The sequence below is a fragment of the Schistocerca serialis genome, chromosome 1 (assembly GCF_023864345.2).
Source record: "Schistocerca serialis cubense isolate TAMUIC-IGC-003099 chromosome 1, iqSchSeri2.2, whole genome shotgun sequence".
Lineage (NCBI taxonomy): Eukaryota > Metazoa > Arthropoda > Insecta > Orthoptera > Acrididae > Schistocerca > Schistocerca serialis.
The window spans coordinates 113750834-113770565 of NC_064638.1; the positions used below are offsets into that span (position 1 = coordinate 113750834).

The 19732-nt window shown below is 39.5% G+C and overlaps 1 protein-coding gene across 1 annotated transcript in view; it reads left to right on the forward strand.

The window, feature by feature from the left end:
• The first annotated feature begins 2821 nt into the window (after window positions 1-2821).
• LOC126463070 (transmembrane protein 120 homolog) overlaps window positions 2822-19732 on the forward strand; it is a 65359-nt gene continuing 48448 nt past the window's right edge. The window contains exons 1-2 of the mRNA XM_050096124.1: window positions 2822-3014; window positions 3509-3627. Of these exons, the coding sequence (XP_049952081.1) occupies window positions 2943-3014; window positions 3509-3627 (191 nt within the window). The 5' untranslated portion in view covers window positions 2822-2942. The remainder of the gene's footprint in view (window positions 3015-3508; window positions 3628-19732) is intronic.

Genomic DNA, 19732 nt, shown 5'->3' on the forward strand with positions numbered 1-19732 from the left:
CCCCATTGACCCTACAACTCAGATCTACCTTCCAAATTCCATCTGTTTGGCTCAATGATGGATTCGCTCTTTGGGAAGCAGTAGTTGGATGATGGCGAGTTTACTGATGCAGCAAAGTATTAACTCAGACATCAAGCAGTATAGTGGTACCAGGTGGGCATACAGGTCCTCACAGTAATGTGGTGTAAGGCTGTCACACTGAATGGAGACTGTGTTGAAAAATAGGGTTTATATCCGAAAGAGTGGAGAATAATATGGAGTATTGGAATCCCGTGTGAAACAAACATGCCTTCAGAAAAAAAAGTGTGTATTATTACTTATTGAACACCCCTTAAACTTTTCTTACTGCGTTATGTGGCCACAGTGACCCCAGGCATGTTTGTCTCACAATGGTTATAATGTGTTGCCTCATAATTGTAGTTCCAACAACGAATATTAAACATGTACACAGAAGGGCTGCACAAATGGCGTTTGAGTCATGAGAAAGTGTCATTGAATTGCTGTAAAAACCGATCTGGCAGATGGTTGATGCAAATATCTCATGAAAGCCTTCTTACTAAGTTTTGAGAACCAGTATAAAGGGAGGACACTGTGATTATTCTACTAACACCAATCTATTGGTTACAAAGGAACCACCAATGCAAGGTTGGACTAATTACCACAAGCTCAGAGGTATATAAGCAGTCACTCTTCCTGTGCTCCATGTGTGAACTGAATGGGAAGAAATCCTAATATGTGGTGCACTACCATCTGACGCACAGTCCGATTCACGAACGATAACGGTTCTTGCAGATCAAGGCAGCAGAAGATTGCATTGGTGCCGATTCCAAGCGACAGTTTCAGTTCTCACATACAAGCACTCTGCGTTTGAAGAAATCGTGTAAGCTGCAAATCATGTCTCTTGCTTGCTTATGCACAATTTGTCGCTTACCACCGCCACCAAGGATGACAATTCGCAACAAATGCATCAATGATTTATTAAACAACTCGCTACGATCACGTTTAATGTTCACACTGGCTACGACATTCACAGAAGAGCTGTCTGAACACTACTGAACGCTCATTGGCTCTAGGAGAATGCGTGACGTAGTTGCGCAGAACAAGTCATCGTTCATGACTCCAATTATTGTGTTTGCAGCATACAAATGTAGACATAAGCTGTGGTTTCCTACGAAAATTAGTGTTCCTCCTTTCACTTGCAGTATATCTCGCTGCATCAGCAGCAGCAACAGCAATTCACCATTAATGTGTCAAATAAACAGTTGCATTGAAATGGTCCATATACATACAACAGCAATGACTCAGTCTTTGGGTAATGAGAAAACAAACATGGTAGACCCTAAGACACCTAACAGTTCCTGCTAAGGCTGTGACAGTACACTATATTTTCTACTGTGGTATTTTTACTCTTTGGGGTTCTGCTTTGCTACCTCAGAGTTGGTGGAGTTCTTCTCCTAGGGAGATCCCTGCGCATCGTAAGATAGGAAAAGGTGTGACGAAGAAAGAATTTGATGATACTATGAAACTTTGATTTACTTAGCTCACCAGAAGGTAGGGTGATTTAGGGAATGAGGAAAAATGAAATGAAATGATTGTATGGCATTGTTGGCTGGAAGGCTCCATTTGGGTTCGGCCGCTAAGTACAAGTCTTATTTCAGTCGACGCCACATTGGGTGAATTGCATGCCGATGAGGAGCACAACACAACAGCCAGTCCACAAGTGGACGAAGATCTCCAACCCGGCCAGTAATCGAACCCGGGCCCACTGCACGGAAGGCAAGCATGTTGCTACTCAGCTTAGCAGGCGGACAGAGAATGAGGAGAATCGGGTACATTGAGATATTAAGCACTCCTAGTTGTTACCAAATTATACCATAACAAAAAGGCACATCTTCGTTTCTTATGTATCTGTGCTGTAAAAGCGTGAAATTTTAAACTTATGATTACAGTGGTAGCTCTTATCATGATTTTGTAGAATATTATGTACACAAGAAGCGGTATTATAGTCATCTGCTCTATCATATCCAAGTACCTTGAGCTTGAGACGTGATCTCCTCAAGGGAAAAGAGTTTAAAATGAACAAGTTACGAAGAGCATAAAATGTTGTCACATACTGTTTTCAGCTTTTTAAAAAAAAAAAAAAAAAAAAAAGAAAAAAGACAGACCATCTTGCACATCATACATGCGAATAGTGCCTCTAATTGGCGTCCTAGAAACCGACACTGCAGGTATCTTAATTTCACCACAGTATACTGATTTCCCCATAGCTTTTCCTGTATGGGCAGATAAGAAAAAAATTGTGGTATGCTGTTTCAGTTACCTTGGTCATTGGTACAGGAGTTCTGGAAAACACGGGGAATACATTTCCCTGACGATCCGATAGCTTAAGGGCAGTTTTGCTTTTATACAACATGTAAAATGTTTTCTACAATGGTATTTCAAACTCTTTTGTTTCTCCAGATGGGCGACTAGTAAATGAGCAGTGCGAACTGATTTTGGAGATAATGAAATTATATTATACTACATAATTATGACGGTCCCTACAGCAGAACTTCGCAGCTTGAATTTGGCGGTATGTGACTATTGCTATCTGTCGTTACGTAGTTTCTATTTTGTGTTCGAATCTTCGGCAAAAGGGAATTGTGAGGCTTTTACGTAGAATTACAGTCAATTTTTTTTGGGAATCTGATGGTACCAAGTAGAAAAGGGTGATATTAAGGACAAGCCTTACGAGGTTGACCAAAAAATGTGAAATTCTTAAATCGCCGAGCGACATCCAACCGTCACGTTTTGTTGTGTGCTTATCGGTCAGGAGCAACTTTCAACAGTTGGCACTACACGTTTTCAATATTTTCGTACTGCTTGAAGTACATGAGTGACACTACTGTCGAAAGAGAAGATAGTTTTGATGTTGTGAATGTGGGCTGCGTTACATTTTAACAATGGAATTTTCTGACATTCCGTCGTGTTTACAGGATTTTAATGATTTGGGTTCCGATTTTAAAGTACTAGAGGTAAGTTGTGTACTTTGTTCCGTTCCAGTTATTCAGTGGCTGTTTGGATGTATCGTTAATGTGCAGTTATCCAAGGCAAGACACTGCATAAAATATTTCTTAGTGTTAGCGCACGATTAATGTACGTCAGCCCATCACGATTTGTTTTATGAAGCAACGAATTTTCGTGGTGTTAAGTCAAAGTCTTGTGGCTTTACTTTTTAGACTTTGATTGTAAGCTCTGCTAAGCTGTTTTATGCTTACATCATTGAATTTTTGCTGATATTCTTTCATTTGTACAGCAATCCAACAACTGTTCGTGAGAAACACAGTCGCTAGCGATTCGTTTCAAATTAAATACTGGACTTTTTGTAGTTGTAGTCACACCAACGGTAAACATGGTTGATTAAACAACGACTGGGATTAACAAAGCTAAAATAGTTTAAGCTGTAGTTGTAGTAGTGTTTATTACTGTGTCTAGTACATAATGAAATTACTACAGATTCTTTTTCTAGGAACTTAATCGAGAGTATCTTAAGAAGTTGGATGAGGTTTCAGACCTGCAGGCAAAATGTGTGAAAGAAATAAATCACCAGCGATACCGAATGAACATCATTAATCGCTCTCTAAAGAGGTAAGGATCTGCAATGAACGTGTACACTATATGAAATTGTTAAAAGTTTTCATGTAGTGCATGTTTGTCAGGAAATGAGCAAGAGCCAAGTCTGTTATGTGTGCCTTTAAATTCTTTAGTGAGTATGAAACCGTACTGAACTCCGTAATGTTTTATATTAGTAGCTTACAGAAATGGAATACTGCCAGTCTGAGAGACATGATGAATTGATGGGGCATTGGACAATCGTAGGGCTCTGTGCCTGTTTCTGTAATTGTCGGGTAGGAATGCTTCAAGAATTGTGAATAAATTATTTTTCCAAGAGCTCATAAACAGATCAAATATAATTTGGAAGTATTTATTGTACAACTGCACGAACAGGCTTTCAAAGATTATTGTAAAGATATATATGAAAAATACTTTCTCATGACGTAGGACTAGTACTCTGAGAACATAGCAGGCCATAACCCTAGAAACATAGCTGCATCTGCTACTACTTAGTTTGGATGATAAATTTGAGAGCTGTAGAAGCAGAAGATAATTTAGTGGAGTTCATACAGTTAAATAACATTGAATGAGATATAGTGAATCTATCACGAATGAACAGGAAGAGATGGGTGATCTGATGTCTGTGCTGACTTTGATAAACGGTAAACAAGACTAACATTACAATCTTATGAGTACTGAAGGAATGTGGCATAATATCAAAACTTTTTAAAAATGAAAGATTTACTACACAAAGAGTTCATGTATAAGAAGTAATAAGGTCCTATTCTGATGGAGAGGTATGAGATAGCAGTGAGCTGTCGTAAATACTTATAAATGAGAGCAGTTCCCACTATAATTTTATAATGAGATATTTAATGCAAAGGGATGAAAGAAACTAAAGAATGTTCAGTGGTGAACTTGGTGAACATTACCAGAAATGGCTGAAGTCATGGAAGTGAGAATGCATGTGCTTAATTTTGTCTAACAGTGGGGAAACTGTGAAAGATGTGATCCTGGGCCAATAAGATACTATATAAAAATAGAAAGAAGCAGATTGATCACACCGTAAATCATATATGTAAGTAATCAACCAACTCAGTTTATTTTTGTACAAGGGGTGGCTAAGAAGCAGCACAGTTTCTTACAAAATAAAATTGAAACTATCTGAAAACAATTGAATTGAATTCTTGTCAGTCGTTTCCTAACGCTCTCCCTGAAGCTCTCTACAACATCTGGTTCTTTCAGTTTATCTAGGTCCCATCTTCTCAAATTCCCACCTTTTTTGCAGTTTCTTCAGTTTTAATCTGCGGTTCATAACCAATAGGGTGTGGTCAGAGTTCACATCTACCCCTGGAAATGTCTTACAATTTAGAACCTGGTGCCTGAATTTCTGCCTTACCATTATATAATCTTATCTGAAACCTTCAAGTAACTCCAGGCTTTTTCCGTGTATACAACCTTCTTTCATAATTCTTGTACCAAGTGTTAGCTCTGATTAAGTTACGCTCTGTGTAAAATTCTACCAGGCGGCTTCCTTTTTCATTCCTTATTCTCATTCCATATTCACCTATTATGTTTCCTTCTCTTCCTTTTCCTACTATAGAGTTCCAGTCACCCATGACTATTAAATTTTCGTTTCCCTTCACTATCTGAATAATTTCTTTTATCTCATCATACGCTTCATCAATCTCTTCGTCATCTGCTGAGCTAGTTGACGTATAAACTTGTACTACTGTAGTAGGCATGGGCTTTGTGTCTATCTAGGCCACAATAATGCGTTCACTATGCTGTTTGTAGTAGCTTACTCGCACTCCTATTTTTTTAATTCATTATTAAACCTACTCCTGCATTACCCCTATTTGATTTTGTGTTTATAACTCTGTATTCACCTGACCAAAAGTCTTGTTCCTCCTGCCACCGAACTTCACTAAATCCCACTACATCTAACTTTAACCTATCCATTTCCCTTTTTAAATTTTCTAATCTTCCTGCCCGATTAAGGGATCTGACATTCCACGCTCCGATCTGTAGAATGCCAGTTTTGTTTCTCCTGATAACGACGTCCTCCTGAGTAGTCCCCGCCCGGAGATCCGAATGGGGGACTATTTTACCTACGGAATATTTTACCCAAGAAGATGCCATCATCATTTAATCATACACTAAAGCTGCATGCCCTCGGGGAAAAATTATGGCTGTAGTTTCCCCTTGCTTTCAGCCATCTGCAGTACCACAACAGCAAGGCCGTTTTGGTTATTGTTACAGGGCCACATCAGTCAATCATCCAGACTGTTGTCCCTGCAACTACTGAAAAGGCTGCTGCCCCTCTTCAGGAACCACACGTTTGTCTGGCCTCTCAGCAGATACCCCTCCGTTGTGGTTGCACCTACGGTACGGCTATCTGTGTCGTTGAGGCACACAAGCCTCCCCACCAACGCCAAGGTCCATGGTTCGTGGGGGGTATCATATCATATTTCCCTAAAATTCATTTCACTTATGCGAATATTTATTTGAAGTCAATTGTCGGATTTCATGATTTTAAGCCCAAGCAGTAATCTGCATTTTCTACAGAGATCTGAAAATATTTATTGTACTGTTCAATAAATTTGTTTTGTCAGGAGTACACAGTCAATCCATCATCAGTATAAAACTGTAGAGCAAGGCTTTTACTACAGAACATACACGGATCTGAACAGCTGTCTCATCAATTCAGTTCACAGAGAAACTTAGCTAGACATTCATACCAGCATTTTGAATATTTAATCTGTACACTCCCTTCAGCAATTTACATACATGTCCTATACCATCATGACTACTCTCTGAATTTCCTCCTTCAAAATACCCTTCATAAATGCTGTCCTCACATCAAATTGCCTTATACATCACTCAAGTTCAACCACAACACTCAACAGGGCTTTCCCAATCTCAAATCTTGTGACAAGGCTAAATGTCAGCATAATCTGCTCCAAATCATAGAGTAAACCCTTACGCCACCATTTGAGCCTTATATTGAACCATTTTGTTATTTGCATTTAATTTTGTAGCAAAAACCAATAGATTTTCAATCGCTTTAATTGTTTTAGTTTTCTTAATTCTCACATTTTATTTTTCTTCAGAGAATTCATGTTAACCTCCGTTTCTTTATTCCATTCTTCAGAATTCTCTCTCTCTCTCTCTCTCTCTCTCTCTCTCTCTCTCTCTCTCTCTCTCTCTCTCTCTCTCTCTCTCTCTCTCCCCCCCCCCCCCCTCTCTCTCTGAGAAAAATAAACACGATACCCACAATCTTCGTAACCAACCACAGCCGTTAACCCTATTTGGCATGTCTCCTGCCAGGCATCTCCGACACTCTTTTTGTCGATGACTTTGCGCTCTTTTGTAGTTCTCCATGGACTTGTCTCCTCGAGTGGCATCTTCGGCATTGTCTCGATCACCTTCACTCGTGGAGCACCAACAGTGGCTTCACATTTTCAATGACAAACAGTTTGTATGAATTTCTGAAGTGCAATCGGTTTCTTCCACCATCTTTTCATCTTGGGCCTCTTGCTCTTCAGTTCACAGAAACTATGAAATTCCTGAGGCTCATGCATTACACAAAACTTTCTTGATCCTCTGACGTGTCTTACCTGGCCATACGCTGTATCCGGTGTCTCAATATCATAGATTTTCTAAGGGGTACTTCCTGGGAAGCAGATCAGACCACCTTCCTCCATTTGTACCGAACCCTTGTCTTTTTGAAATTTGACTATGGGTGTTTTATTTATGCATCTGCACATCTGGCCATCTTACGCTGCCTTAATACAATCCACCATTATGGAATCCCTTAGACCACTGGTGCTTTCTACAGTAGCCTGGTTACAAGTCTCTGTGCTGAAGCTGCCAAACTAAAGCTGTCATACTAGCATGATGTTCTCCTCAGTGTCTATGCGTGCCGTATGTCTGCCATGCCCAGCCACCCATTCTATGCCTCGTTTATCAATGACCCCCTTGACTGCCAGTATGGGGCACTTCCTTCTTCTCTGTTACCTCCTGAAGTTAACTTTAAGCTATTGCTCTGGCAGCTTAACTTCTCACTACTTGCCACATTTCCGATGGGTGTTAATCCTGCACCAACTTGGCTTCGTGCAGCGGCCTGTGTTCATTTTGGACTTCAATTGCTTCCTAAGGAAACTACTATGGATTTGATCATCGTTTTAAGTTTCTCAACATTCGCATGGAACTTAGCAATAGTACTTTGTTGTTGGCTCTGAACGTTTTTGGTGTCGGCTTCCTGTACGCTGCTCAATATTTACAACTGAGTCCTTTGCTCTCTATCAGGCCACCAGTACATCCGGCAACATAGGCTTTTTAATTGTGTCTTATGCCCCAATTATCTCTGTGCCTTTCAGAGCTTGGGTGCGCTGTACACAGCCCATCTCTTAGTGCAACAACTGTGAAGTTCATGTTGGTTCCTGGTCATGTTGGTCAGAAGGGTAATGAGGCTGCTTACACTGCTGCCAAGGCTGCAGTCCTACCTTGGTCCGCTAGCTCTTCCATCCCTTTGGATGATCTCCATGTGTTGGCAGCTGGTATCGTTTTGACATAACCCCTGGTCTTCTCTTTGCGGGAACAAGTTCTGGGGAATTAAACTTCTCCCAGTGGCTTGGCCAACATCATCTCAGCTCTCTCGCTGCAAGGAGATCATTTTAGCTTGGTTGCATATTGGGCATTGTCATTTTAGCTATTGTCATTTGTTAAGTGGTGATCCCCCACCACTTTGTGCTCATTGTCATCAACCTTGGATGGCTTGCCATTTCCTGGCCGAATGCCATTTTGCTAACTATTTACATTCTCATGAATGTTTGCTGTCTGAGTTATTGGCTGTTTTAGAGAACGATGCGCTGGCTGTCAATCGTGTTTTACTTTTTATCCGTCATAGCAATGTGGCGAAGGAAATTTAATCTTTAGTTTGGGACCTCCACTGTCTCTACAGCGTATTTTGTGGACCTTTCTCCACGAGGAAGTCCTTGTCCATCGCTCACTTTCCTTCCTTTGGATGTGCTTAATTATAGTCGCTTTTGAGTCATTTTACTACTTGGTATGACCTTAGTTGTTTTTGCACCCTAAAGCAAACAAAACGAAACAAAAATTTCTTCCTGTAACCTCTACACAGAAGTCTGTTGTAACTTTAAATAATCCTTGTAAATATATTCAGGTCAAGTTAGTTTCGATCAGTGGAAACATTAATGGGTTGGTATTTGATCAGGATTTATCGGAAAGACTATGAAAGTAAATTAAACTTCAACATTTACTGTATGAAAGTAAATTAAACTTTTAACATTTATGTACAATACACATTAGTATGTAACTTACAAAAGAAAAGAAAATATCGAGTAATGTGTATTGGATTCTTACTCTGGGAAATTCATATTTTGTGTGTTTCTTGATATGTTCTTTGGTAGTTAAGTTTTCTGTTCCTCCATCCTCATATTTACTTTGCATGCACTCAATTAAACATTGTCTAGATGCTTCTTACCACACCAAAAGGCAGAAAAGCTTTAAATTGAAATGGAATGCAGTTGGAGGTGCATCTGAAAGAAGTAAAGAGTTGTCATTGGTTTTGGAGCTCAAGGCAAAATTGAACTAGAGCACTAATCCACCTACCATGTTTCAGTATTCGCTGTACATTAAATGTTTTGGAACTATTGGCAGACTGCAAGCTCTGGTAGTATAATGAAAATTGCAGATTGAGGAAGAAACAGTTAGCACATTTGGTTGGAGAAGTGACCACCATATTCTGAATGCCAATACGATGGCGGTCCAAGAAGTATCACGTTTATTTACAAAATCAGTCATTATTCAGATGCAGTTGTTTGACAAGAGTCACCTCCAAAGTACTCCCCTTCAGGTTCTACACATCTTGCCCACCATTGCTGCTGGTGCTGCTGCCGGAACCATCACTGCTCCATCGACTTCTACACAATGTCTTTCCTGTTGTGAAATATGGTACCTTTGAGTCTTATTTAGTTTAGGGTCAAGCCAGAAGTCACTCAGTGCTAAATCAGGGGAATAAAGGGGCTGGCAAACCTCAGCCACGTTGTAGTCAGCCCTCCGAATTAATTGAGAACAATGAGCAGATGTGTTATTGTGATGGAAGGTGCCAGCTACTCGCTGCTCCCAACTCTGGCCAATTACTTCCTGAAGGTGATGCAGAACCTCGTGGTAGAACTCCTTATTGACATTAGTGCATTCTGGGTCATGCTCGTGATGGACCACAGCATTGGAGTTATAGAAGGCAGTCACCATGACAGATTGTTGTGGACCTTCTTTGCTTTTTTGGGTCTCAGGGATGATGCATACTTCCATTGCAATGATTGGAACTTTGTTTCTGGTTTGTACCCATAAACCTGGGACTCGTCACCAGTGGTCACTGTGTTAATAAAGTTGAGATTACTGTTCAAAGGATTTGGCATGCCCTTTGTGATCTCCGAATGAAGTTGCTTCTGGTCAGTTGTTAGCAACTTTGGCTCAAATTTTGCTGAGGTCCAAATTGTCTACTAAAATGGAATAAATGTATCCAGTGCTAATTTTAACATCGTCTGTAAGTCCTCTGATCATGATTTGTCTATCCTGTGTCACCAGGATCCTTTCAGGATCAATAACAACCTTATTTGCATATGTTGAGGGCCTACCTGAACATGCTTCACTCTTGACTGATGAGCAGCCGTCTTTGAAGTGTTTGTACCCATTGCTTTGTCCCTCATACAGTTGCTGAATCTTTTGAATTATTCATCTTGAGAAGCTCCAAGCTTGAAACAAAAGTTGATGCAATAACTTTGTTCAGCTTTTTCAAAATCGGACAACTACATGTGTTCATTAATCTACAGCTAGCCAACGACTGATTGTTTTCACAGTTGGGGGGGGGGGGGGGGGGGGGGGAAGGAAACAGGTATTCACACTACAGATACTTACAAACATAGTGTGTAATGCACACCCTGTACCATTGTTGGTTTTGCCAATAAAAAAATATCATCAGATACTTTTTGAACAGCCCTCATAAAATCGTATGAAATTTAGATCTTCATTTTCTTCTTCATTTAAAGAACACATACAATAAACTGTTTTTGTTCACTCTTTAAGGATAACAAATTATTGTTTTATTCTGCTCTCTAATTGTTAAGTTGTTGTACAGTGGAATGTGTGATCTCTTTCCTTTTTAGCATTACCAGAGAGAAGAGTTGTACTGGGCCATATCGTATGACCAGATGGACCTCACTATGTTACTGTGCAGATATACATTTGTTTAAGAACAGAATGTGAATAATGCAAAAGCATGGGGGTAAGAGGGGGCTGTGTTGAAACATTTCTTCTTATAGAGTTCCTCCATTTAAGGCTGCAGAAAGTTGTCTAACATGTCCCACAATAATGATTCAGTTATTTTCAACTTCCCCTGAAAATGTCTCCATACACAATATTCAGTAATAACAAACCAGACAAGTACATGTGTGCTTTGCAACAGTTTCATTAAATTCATGGGGGTTAACTTCTGCCCCCTCTGGAACTTTGAATCCCTTAGGTACTGCACAGACACGAAATTTGCCTTGTCACAGCAGCTGCATTTATCGGGGTGTTATTCAAAGAGGCTAAAATTGCGTTTGTGTGGTTTTTTAATGCAGTTTTTGTATTCCTTGTTTGGAGTTTAATAACTCTTGAAAACTAGTTAGTCCTGCCATTTCTTGTGCCTCATGAGATATGGAAAATTTCAGAGTTTGTTTTGTTGGTACATTTGTCATATCAAGACAGCAAGTGTACTGCTTTGATTCTAAACTGAAACTTGCTAGTTGCAGGCAGTGGTGATCAGTCACAGGAAACAGATGTATACATAAGGCATTTTTAGAGGGGGAACTGCAAAGTGAATCATTGTTTCACAAAAAATATTCAATAAACTTAGAGCTATAATTAATTTGTAAAATAGTCTCAGATATTTATAGGCACTTGTTATTTGAATAATGCAAAAGAATGTGAAAAACTTGGCTGCTTGCAAAGAACTACTGTTGTATAGCAGTTAGTATTGTTTTTGATTAACCACGTCTGATCAGCATGTGCTGCCCTCTCTGTAGGGCCTGACTCACCATTATTTTTGTATCTGTTGGAATATTTTATCTACTGTGGTATTTCAGAGCTTATCTTAATACTTAAAAAAGACAAGTGTTCATCAATGAAGGAAATAGTTCTCTCCAGTTGACCAAAGATTACTGAATATGCAGTTATAAGGTTAATTTTTGCCACAGTCAATGTTTGACTCAACTAATTCAGGGAGATGAGTGCATTAGTGCTTAGTTATTTTGACAGCACAACACATTATTAGCACTGGTTGTTAGTGATATAGAATGTTGCTTTCATGATATAACATTGCTGACTTGGAGGAGGTAGTGTCAACAGATTATTTTCTGCGAGGTTTTTGTAGTGTTTTTACATGATAATGTAAGTTTCAGCTTTTTCTTCACTGCTTTACAATTGGAAATCGAGAATTGCCGTGTAGGGTATGGTTAAGCAGCCTCACAGGTACCCTCCCCCACAAAGTGGCTGTATACGTCGTATATGTAAGAAATTTAAGGTTGGACCTCTATTACTCACATTATGATTTTTACTCAGGGAAAGGAAAGAGCTTAGCTTTTCCATGCATATTAAACCCAGACATTTAGTGGATGACAGTTTTGCTGGAAGCTTATTCATAGTTTGCCCATGAAGTTGACTGATCTGATACAGAAACAATGGCATTTGTTTATTTCAGGTGCTAACACTGTTGCCAATAGAGTTAATGTTTTGTTGTTTCACTTTCATGTTACTGTTATGGTGAATATTATGGACATTGGGAAGTAGTCAAGCTGTAACTTGTTCAAGATTGATGGAGACTTCTTTGTTGAGTGTTAATTGATTTATTGGTGATTATTAGGGTACCTTGTGAGGACGATAACACCAAGGTTTTAATGTTTTCTCCAGTGAAGACAATGTTTTTGTAGAGCTGTTGGAAATTATTGCTTAGGACCCTCAAATGTTTGTGAATGTTAAGGATTTTATGATACCAATGGCTACTTGGCTAATATATAGATAAAGTAATCTTTTTCATCTTTATTGAAATAGAATCAGTTCTGGGTATGACAGATATTAACACGGTAATTGTATATTGATATCATACTAAGCAAAGGATTTTTTGTCATCTTAGTATTGCATAATCTTGACCACAAGTAGAATCATTTTATTATTGACAGGTTAGGGATTCCATTTATTGGTGTAATATGGTAACCTTCTTTGATTACAGTCTTTTGACATGCAGTACAATTATGCCTAGTAGAAGATGTGGAGCTTAACTCAGCATCATTGTTTTCAGGTTTCTTTTTCATTCCATGGATGTATGCAAGATGCCTGTGAAGACCACAGGTAGATGATGCTTTCCATTTAAAAGTTAAAAAGCAATTTCACAATCAATTTCCAATTCTCTAGCAAATATTTCTGGCTTCCTCTACTTTGTTAATTCTTAATTTTAATATAAATACACAAAAATACTAATACTATAATAAAAGGTACTAGGATCAATCGTAATATCTAAACAGTGACTTAAAAAATAAAAATAATAAGTTGAAGTCTGGAGTCATTTCTACTTAACAATAAATTGGGTGTAAAAGTTAAAAGTGTATCACCAATATATTAGCAGTAATCTCTGGAACAGATTTCCAGAGAGCTAATAAGATGTGGAAAGATGCTAGAAAGAATTTCAGAGGAAGGAGTAACATTTCAATAATAAGTCCTTGAATGAGAGTTACATGATTCATGTTTGGTACAACAGCATTAGTTTCTTACCTGTAGTTTCAAATTTTACCTCATAAAATGTACATGTTTACCTATAATTTCATTATTAGAAAAGTTCTAGCATAATTATTCTTTTTTGCTGTGTATTTTAAATTATTGTGATCACATTCAGCCCCAAATTTAATTTGTCCTTAATAACAAAGTGTGTATGTTGTACCTGCAGGGTAAATACGAACCAGCTGAACTGTGGTTTTTCATTGCAAAATTAAGGTTCGTATTAAATGTATGTACATTCAAAGTATGAACTTTTGTCTTAGTCTGTACACGTTTTTCAGTGATTGTTGCTTGTTTTGAGATTAACTTCATTTTATGTCATTTCCCAAACATTCTTCATTGTTAGGTGTGAATCTGTTATTCCTCTCGTCTTTGGCACTTCAGGAATTTTGTAGACTGCCAACATTCTATTTAAAATTTTGTTGGTGCTAATATGTGGTCAAGATACTAGGTAGAATCAGTAAATTTAGTATATTTGCTAATGCAAGTTTCAGACTTCTACAGAATATTGTGTACTGCAATTAGAACAATCTGGTGTACCACGTTGATACATGTAATTCCTCTGTGGGTGATGGTTAATAGCACGAATAATCCATATGTCTAATTTTAGGTGCTGAGAAAGACCTTAAAAATTGCAAAAACTGTTATTTTTTGTTGTGACACCTGTAATGACAGGTGAAACCCTTGGATTTTTCACCATTTTAAAAGGGTGCCAGATGTCTGGAAAGTGTAGCAGTCTTAACATTAACACAGACACACTGAGGAAGACACACCACTTAAAGGCTGTGTCAAAAACTGAAGCAAACAAGAGTCTTTTTTTTCAGTTTTGGGTAATTATGTGAAATGCTTTATTCTGACCAAAGCTGATTATTAAAAATAGATGTAGCAGGTGCCTCATTGCAGCTAATGAGGAAACTTCTGAATGCTTTGTTGCTTATTATGGGGATCTACAACAGAAACCAGCTGCAACTATAAAAAAAATTAAAGAATGTATGATTTGTGAAATGGTAGTTAAGTTTTTTTTTAAGGAAAAGTTAAATAATTCAGATCTAATCTCTAAGAATAATTGAATATTACAGGCTGCAATTGACTCATAGAGAGGCAACTGAAGAGTTAGTTCTGTTACTGAAGTATCTGCAATGCTGTTGCCAAATCTGATCATCTCCAAAAAGAGCAAAAATTGTCGATTGAATCGCATGTGGCATCCCAGCTGCATAACAACTTCGTTTGTTTTATCCACTGATACATCACCGGAGTTGTTGCTTGACAGAGGTTGAAATGTGCGTGCACTAAGTTGTGGTGTGGGAATGGCATGCCTGTGTTTGATTGTCTGGGTGTTTTGCTCCAGTTGGTGGAGGTGGTGCAGTAAATGACCTTCAAACTGTCAACTGAAATTGTAGTAGAGATTCCATCAACATCTAACTTAGACTGCCTGTCTCCTCAGTGGAGCACTTTGTAGGGTCCATCATAAGTTGGCTGTAAAGGATAAAGCACAGTGCCATGCCAAACAAAAACCTGCTTGCATTTTGACAACTCACTGAAAACAAATGGATGAAGAAATTGCTGTACTCTCATTACTACCAGACTCAGTTGCTGTATGTGCGACCGCAGCATAGCAACAATGTCAGATGCTATGATAACTTCACTGGAGTGCTGCTGAAGAATTTGCCTGGTAGGCCAGTTTGATGCCCTTAATTCAGGTCAGCTACCATGGTTTCTAAATCCTCCTTTATATATGCACAGATGCCAAATAGAACAGTAGGTAGCATTTATGGACAGAAATTGCTGTGAATTGATGTTTTAATGCTTTGAGTTACCAATATTGTGGTACCAGCCATTCATTTGCCAATGGGTGGTACACTGTGATTCTAATCATCTTTCTGCCAAACAGTGTGGTGAGAGAGTTGAACTGGTAAATCGAATTGTCTGCCCTGATCCATGGTGGTACGTAAAGGAACACTGAAATGGACAATCCAGCTGCTGAAACAGGGAATAACTACTCTCACTACTGTGATATCTGCCATGTGGAAAGCCACTGGCCAGCATGTAAATCAATCAACTACTGCAGTATAGTAGGTACACCCCTCAGTTGGTTGTAGGAATCCTAATATATCGAGATGTATGCATTTGAACATTATGTGGTACAAATGTAAAGAGTAATTTTTTTGTGGTGTGTTGATGCACTAAGTCTTGAAATCTATGCCCAAACTCAGCCACACAAAAACTCATTTGATCAATGAGGTAGTGTTGCAGATCCCTTGATGTGACAGTTGATGTAGTGAAGTGACAGCTTGTTGGCAGAAACCAGTTGTCACAAAAGCAAATACCTTTGATTTCATACGTTACTGTATATTCATGTTTTTGCTGTTGGTAGTTGGATGTGACTGAATTGTAGGCCACGGGGTGCACTAAAATCTTGTAACTCCGAATCAAGTTATGCTGCTGCAAGTGCTTCATAACCCATGGCGCTCATCATCTCTTGGATGCAAGGTAGGGCATTGGCTTGCACGTTGCTTTCCTCGTCAATGTGTGTGATGTTGGTTGTGAATTTCCCAATGTAACCTAATTGATGGAGCTGGTGCAGCAAAGGCTTGTCAGGTTTTTGTTGTAACATGTATGCGAGAGGCTTGTAGTGAGTAACAACAGTGAATTGTTCTCCATCAAGCATGTTTCAGAACATTTTAATGGCAGCATGCATAGTGTATAGTTCACGATTGTATGTGAACCAACTTTGTTGTGCCAGAGAAAGCATTATGGCTAAAGAATAACAGCTGCTAGCACTGATTCACCTGTTGCTGCACTACTGCACCCACTGCTGTTTCGGAAGTGTCGAGCATAAGGGTAAGAGGCATTTGTGGAACTGGATGTACCAACAGTGTGGCATGTGCGATAGAGGATTTCAGTTTAGCAAAAGCTGCTATTGCATTGTCAGTCCACTCTATTTTTTTTCACCGGATTTATCTCTTGTGGTGCCTGAATTCCATTGGTGTTAATGATGTGGCCCAGGAACTGCACCTCAGGGACGCTCTCTTGTGGTGGCCATATTCCATGGGATTAAAGGTTTGGCCGAGGAACTACATCTCCGTTGCTCCAAGAACACACTTTCCCAGATTAATGAGCAAGCTGTACGCGCAAAGACAGTCAAAAAGCTGGTGTAAATGTTTAAAGTGTCCTGCCTCTGAACTGGACATAATTAACACATCGTCAAAGCAAATGAGACAGAATTCAAAATCTAAAGTTCCTTTGTCCGCAAATATTTGAAAACTTCATGCAGCATGAGACAGTCCAAAAGACATCCTGGTGAATTAAAAAAAATGGTGTACGCACAGCCGTTTTGGTGATGCGTTCTGGTGCAACCGATACTTTGTAGTATGCACACACACTAGATCTATGATAGGGATGACACATTTACCATTCACATTATGTGTGAAGTCCTTGATGTGCAGCACAGGATGTTGGTTAGGTATAGTCGGGCTATTAAGTTGACGGTAATTGCTGCTGGGGTACCATCCATTAGTTTTCTTTGGCACTAAATTAAATGGCAAATCCCAGCTGCTTCTACATGGTTTGCAGATTCCCTGTGGCAGGATGAAGGCAAACTTTTGTTTAGTTGCTTCGAACTTTTTGGATTACAAACGTTGTGGTCGCACGTGAATCGGTGAGCCTGGTGGTGTCAGTATGTGGTGCACTGTATAGGGTGTCCATAAAGTCCCTTAATAACTTCAAAATTTTATTACAATGGCAGTTGTTGAAATATTTTAACATTTCTTTTATTGTAAAAGTTTTTTGACAGTGTTTAATAGACCTCTATATGAGCACCTTTAGTTGCATGAAGCACATCTAGACGGTACTCGATTTCTTGCAATGTTCGCTTTAGCATAGTGTCATCAATGGTGGCAATGGCATTACAAATCCTTTGCTTCAAGTCAGCAGTGTCCCGTATCTGTGGGGGATACATGGTATCTTTTACATACCTCCATGAAAAAAGTCCAAGGGAGTGATATCTGGCGAATGCGATGGCCAAGGAATTGGTCCATCCCCCCCCAATCCATCTGCCTGGAAATGTTTCATTGAGGAACCGTCGAACATGCAGTCCCCAATGTGGTGGTGCACTATCTTGGTGGAAAATGATAATTGGTTGTAAGTCAATCAATTGTGGTGCTACATATTTGTTCAGAAGGTCTAGGTAAACATGTGCAGTAATTGTTGACTCGTTGAAGAAAAATGCACCAACTATTCAGTTACACCACACGTTCACTTTTGGACTATCCCGGTAGAGCTCCCTAGTCACATGCGGGTGTTCAGCTCCCCAGATTCTCACATTGTCTGTTTAATGTCCCAGAAACATGAAAAGTTGCCTTGTCACTGAAACAAACTCACTTGAGGAATGCTTCATCCTCCGAAAGGTATTCCAACGTGTTGCGTGCAAACTCTATCCGTTTTGGCTTGTCATTTGGCTCCATTGTCTGTAACAGTTGCACTTTGTAAGCATACAACCGTAAGTTCTTGTGGAGGACCTTAAGCACAGTTGAACATTGTAGTTGCAACTGTCTGGCAGCAGTGCATATAGACTTCGTAGGTGAACGAGTGAAGACGTTTAAAATGTGATCAATGTTTTCCTCGGATTTTCTTGTTCGCCCACTCCTCCCTTTATCCAACACTGTCCCTGTCTCCATAAATTTTTTGTGCCATGAATGGATTGAAGGGCGCGATGGTGGATATCTTCCATACTTCGTTCTGAAGTTTCGTTGAGTGTGAACATCCCATTTTGTCTCAATAAACCAAGACACACATTGTGCCTTCTCTTGAGGAGTTGCCATTTATGCCTTCCATCAATGGAGTATCTGAAACACAAAATTTTAGTATATATAAAAACTTTAGTAAACAGTGATTACAATAAAATAAATTTTGTTAAAATATTTCAACAACTGCCATTGTAATAAAATTTTGAAGTTATAAAGGGACTTTATGGACACCCTGTATTATTTTGCACTAAAGCAAGTGTGGGTGACTCTCCCTTAATTTCTGGAAATGGCCTAAGACGCGTAATATGTGGCAGATCTCTTGTTACTGTTCATACTGCAGCACAGTCATTATGAGGAAATCAACCCGGGCTGCTTAGGCTGGTCATAATGTCCATAAGATGGCGGTGTCAAAGATCTGGGAGCAGCCCATAAAATGATGAGAAATATGCTCCTAGTGTTAGATGCACCACATTGCCAACTATGAATTGCCCTTCCAATTTATGCCAGAGATCCAGATCAAGGGCTAATGTTACCCATCCACACGCCTTGAATGATGGAGCCATTGGCAGCAAACAGATGCTAATCGTCAGACTATGGTGAGGCAGGCAGGTGGCCAGATAAACCAACACATCTGTTCCTGTGTCCATCAAAAAAGGTTGTTTCACGTATCATTTGGTAACAAAACACTGATGGCTGTTATCTAGAGAATCACTCGCAGTCATTACTGACTTTCCACCCCCTTTTCCCATTTTGCATGGCATGTTTTCTTTCCTTCCTTCTTTCCCAAACCAGCCTTGGTACCAGCATAATTTGGTAGCTGATGCCAAGTGACTGTGACTCCTTGTTCTGTGATAGTGTCATCATCAGCTGGTACTTGCCTGCAAAGCTACAACTTCTGTAGAAAGTTAAGTAGCTGTGCTTGAAGCGATGCAAATGTCACCATGGTGGTGGTGTCTGGTTGTGGGCTGACGGCCGCGACACTCTAATGAATATAGTCCAACAATGCAGTCAGCTGTCTGTGCAAGTGAATCTAATTCTCCCACTCACACTGAGAGTGTCTTTTGCATATCTGATAGTGGGTGCGGAAACCAAATGTTTCTCACAATGTCATCACTGATTGCACTATTCACCAGTGTTCAAGGACAATGTAGCAACTGCGACTGTGTGCAGTTACCATGTTCTTCTGTCTGCAGTATCTTCTCTGATCTCTTGGTTTCTGACAGCAGCACACTGTTGATCAGTGCATTTTTATGCGCTTTGTACTATTCTGTAGCTGATAATGTGGCTAAAAGGTCTTGTGCTTCAGTGACCGTCTCTTAGTTAAGTGCTGTGATGACACAACTGTATTTGGTCTCGTTGGCAATAGTGTGCCAACACAAACTGGCACTCCAACTGTGTGGACAAAACTACCATATTTTGTTGCCAGAATGGAAGTGCAATGCGGCTTATTACTATGCTCATTGGCTCCTCATCTGCGGTTGTTGGTGCTGCCGTTGTCAAGTATAGTGTTCTTTGTAAATCACATACGAAATATGTGGTGTGGCTGTTACACATTC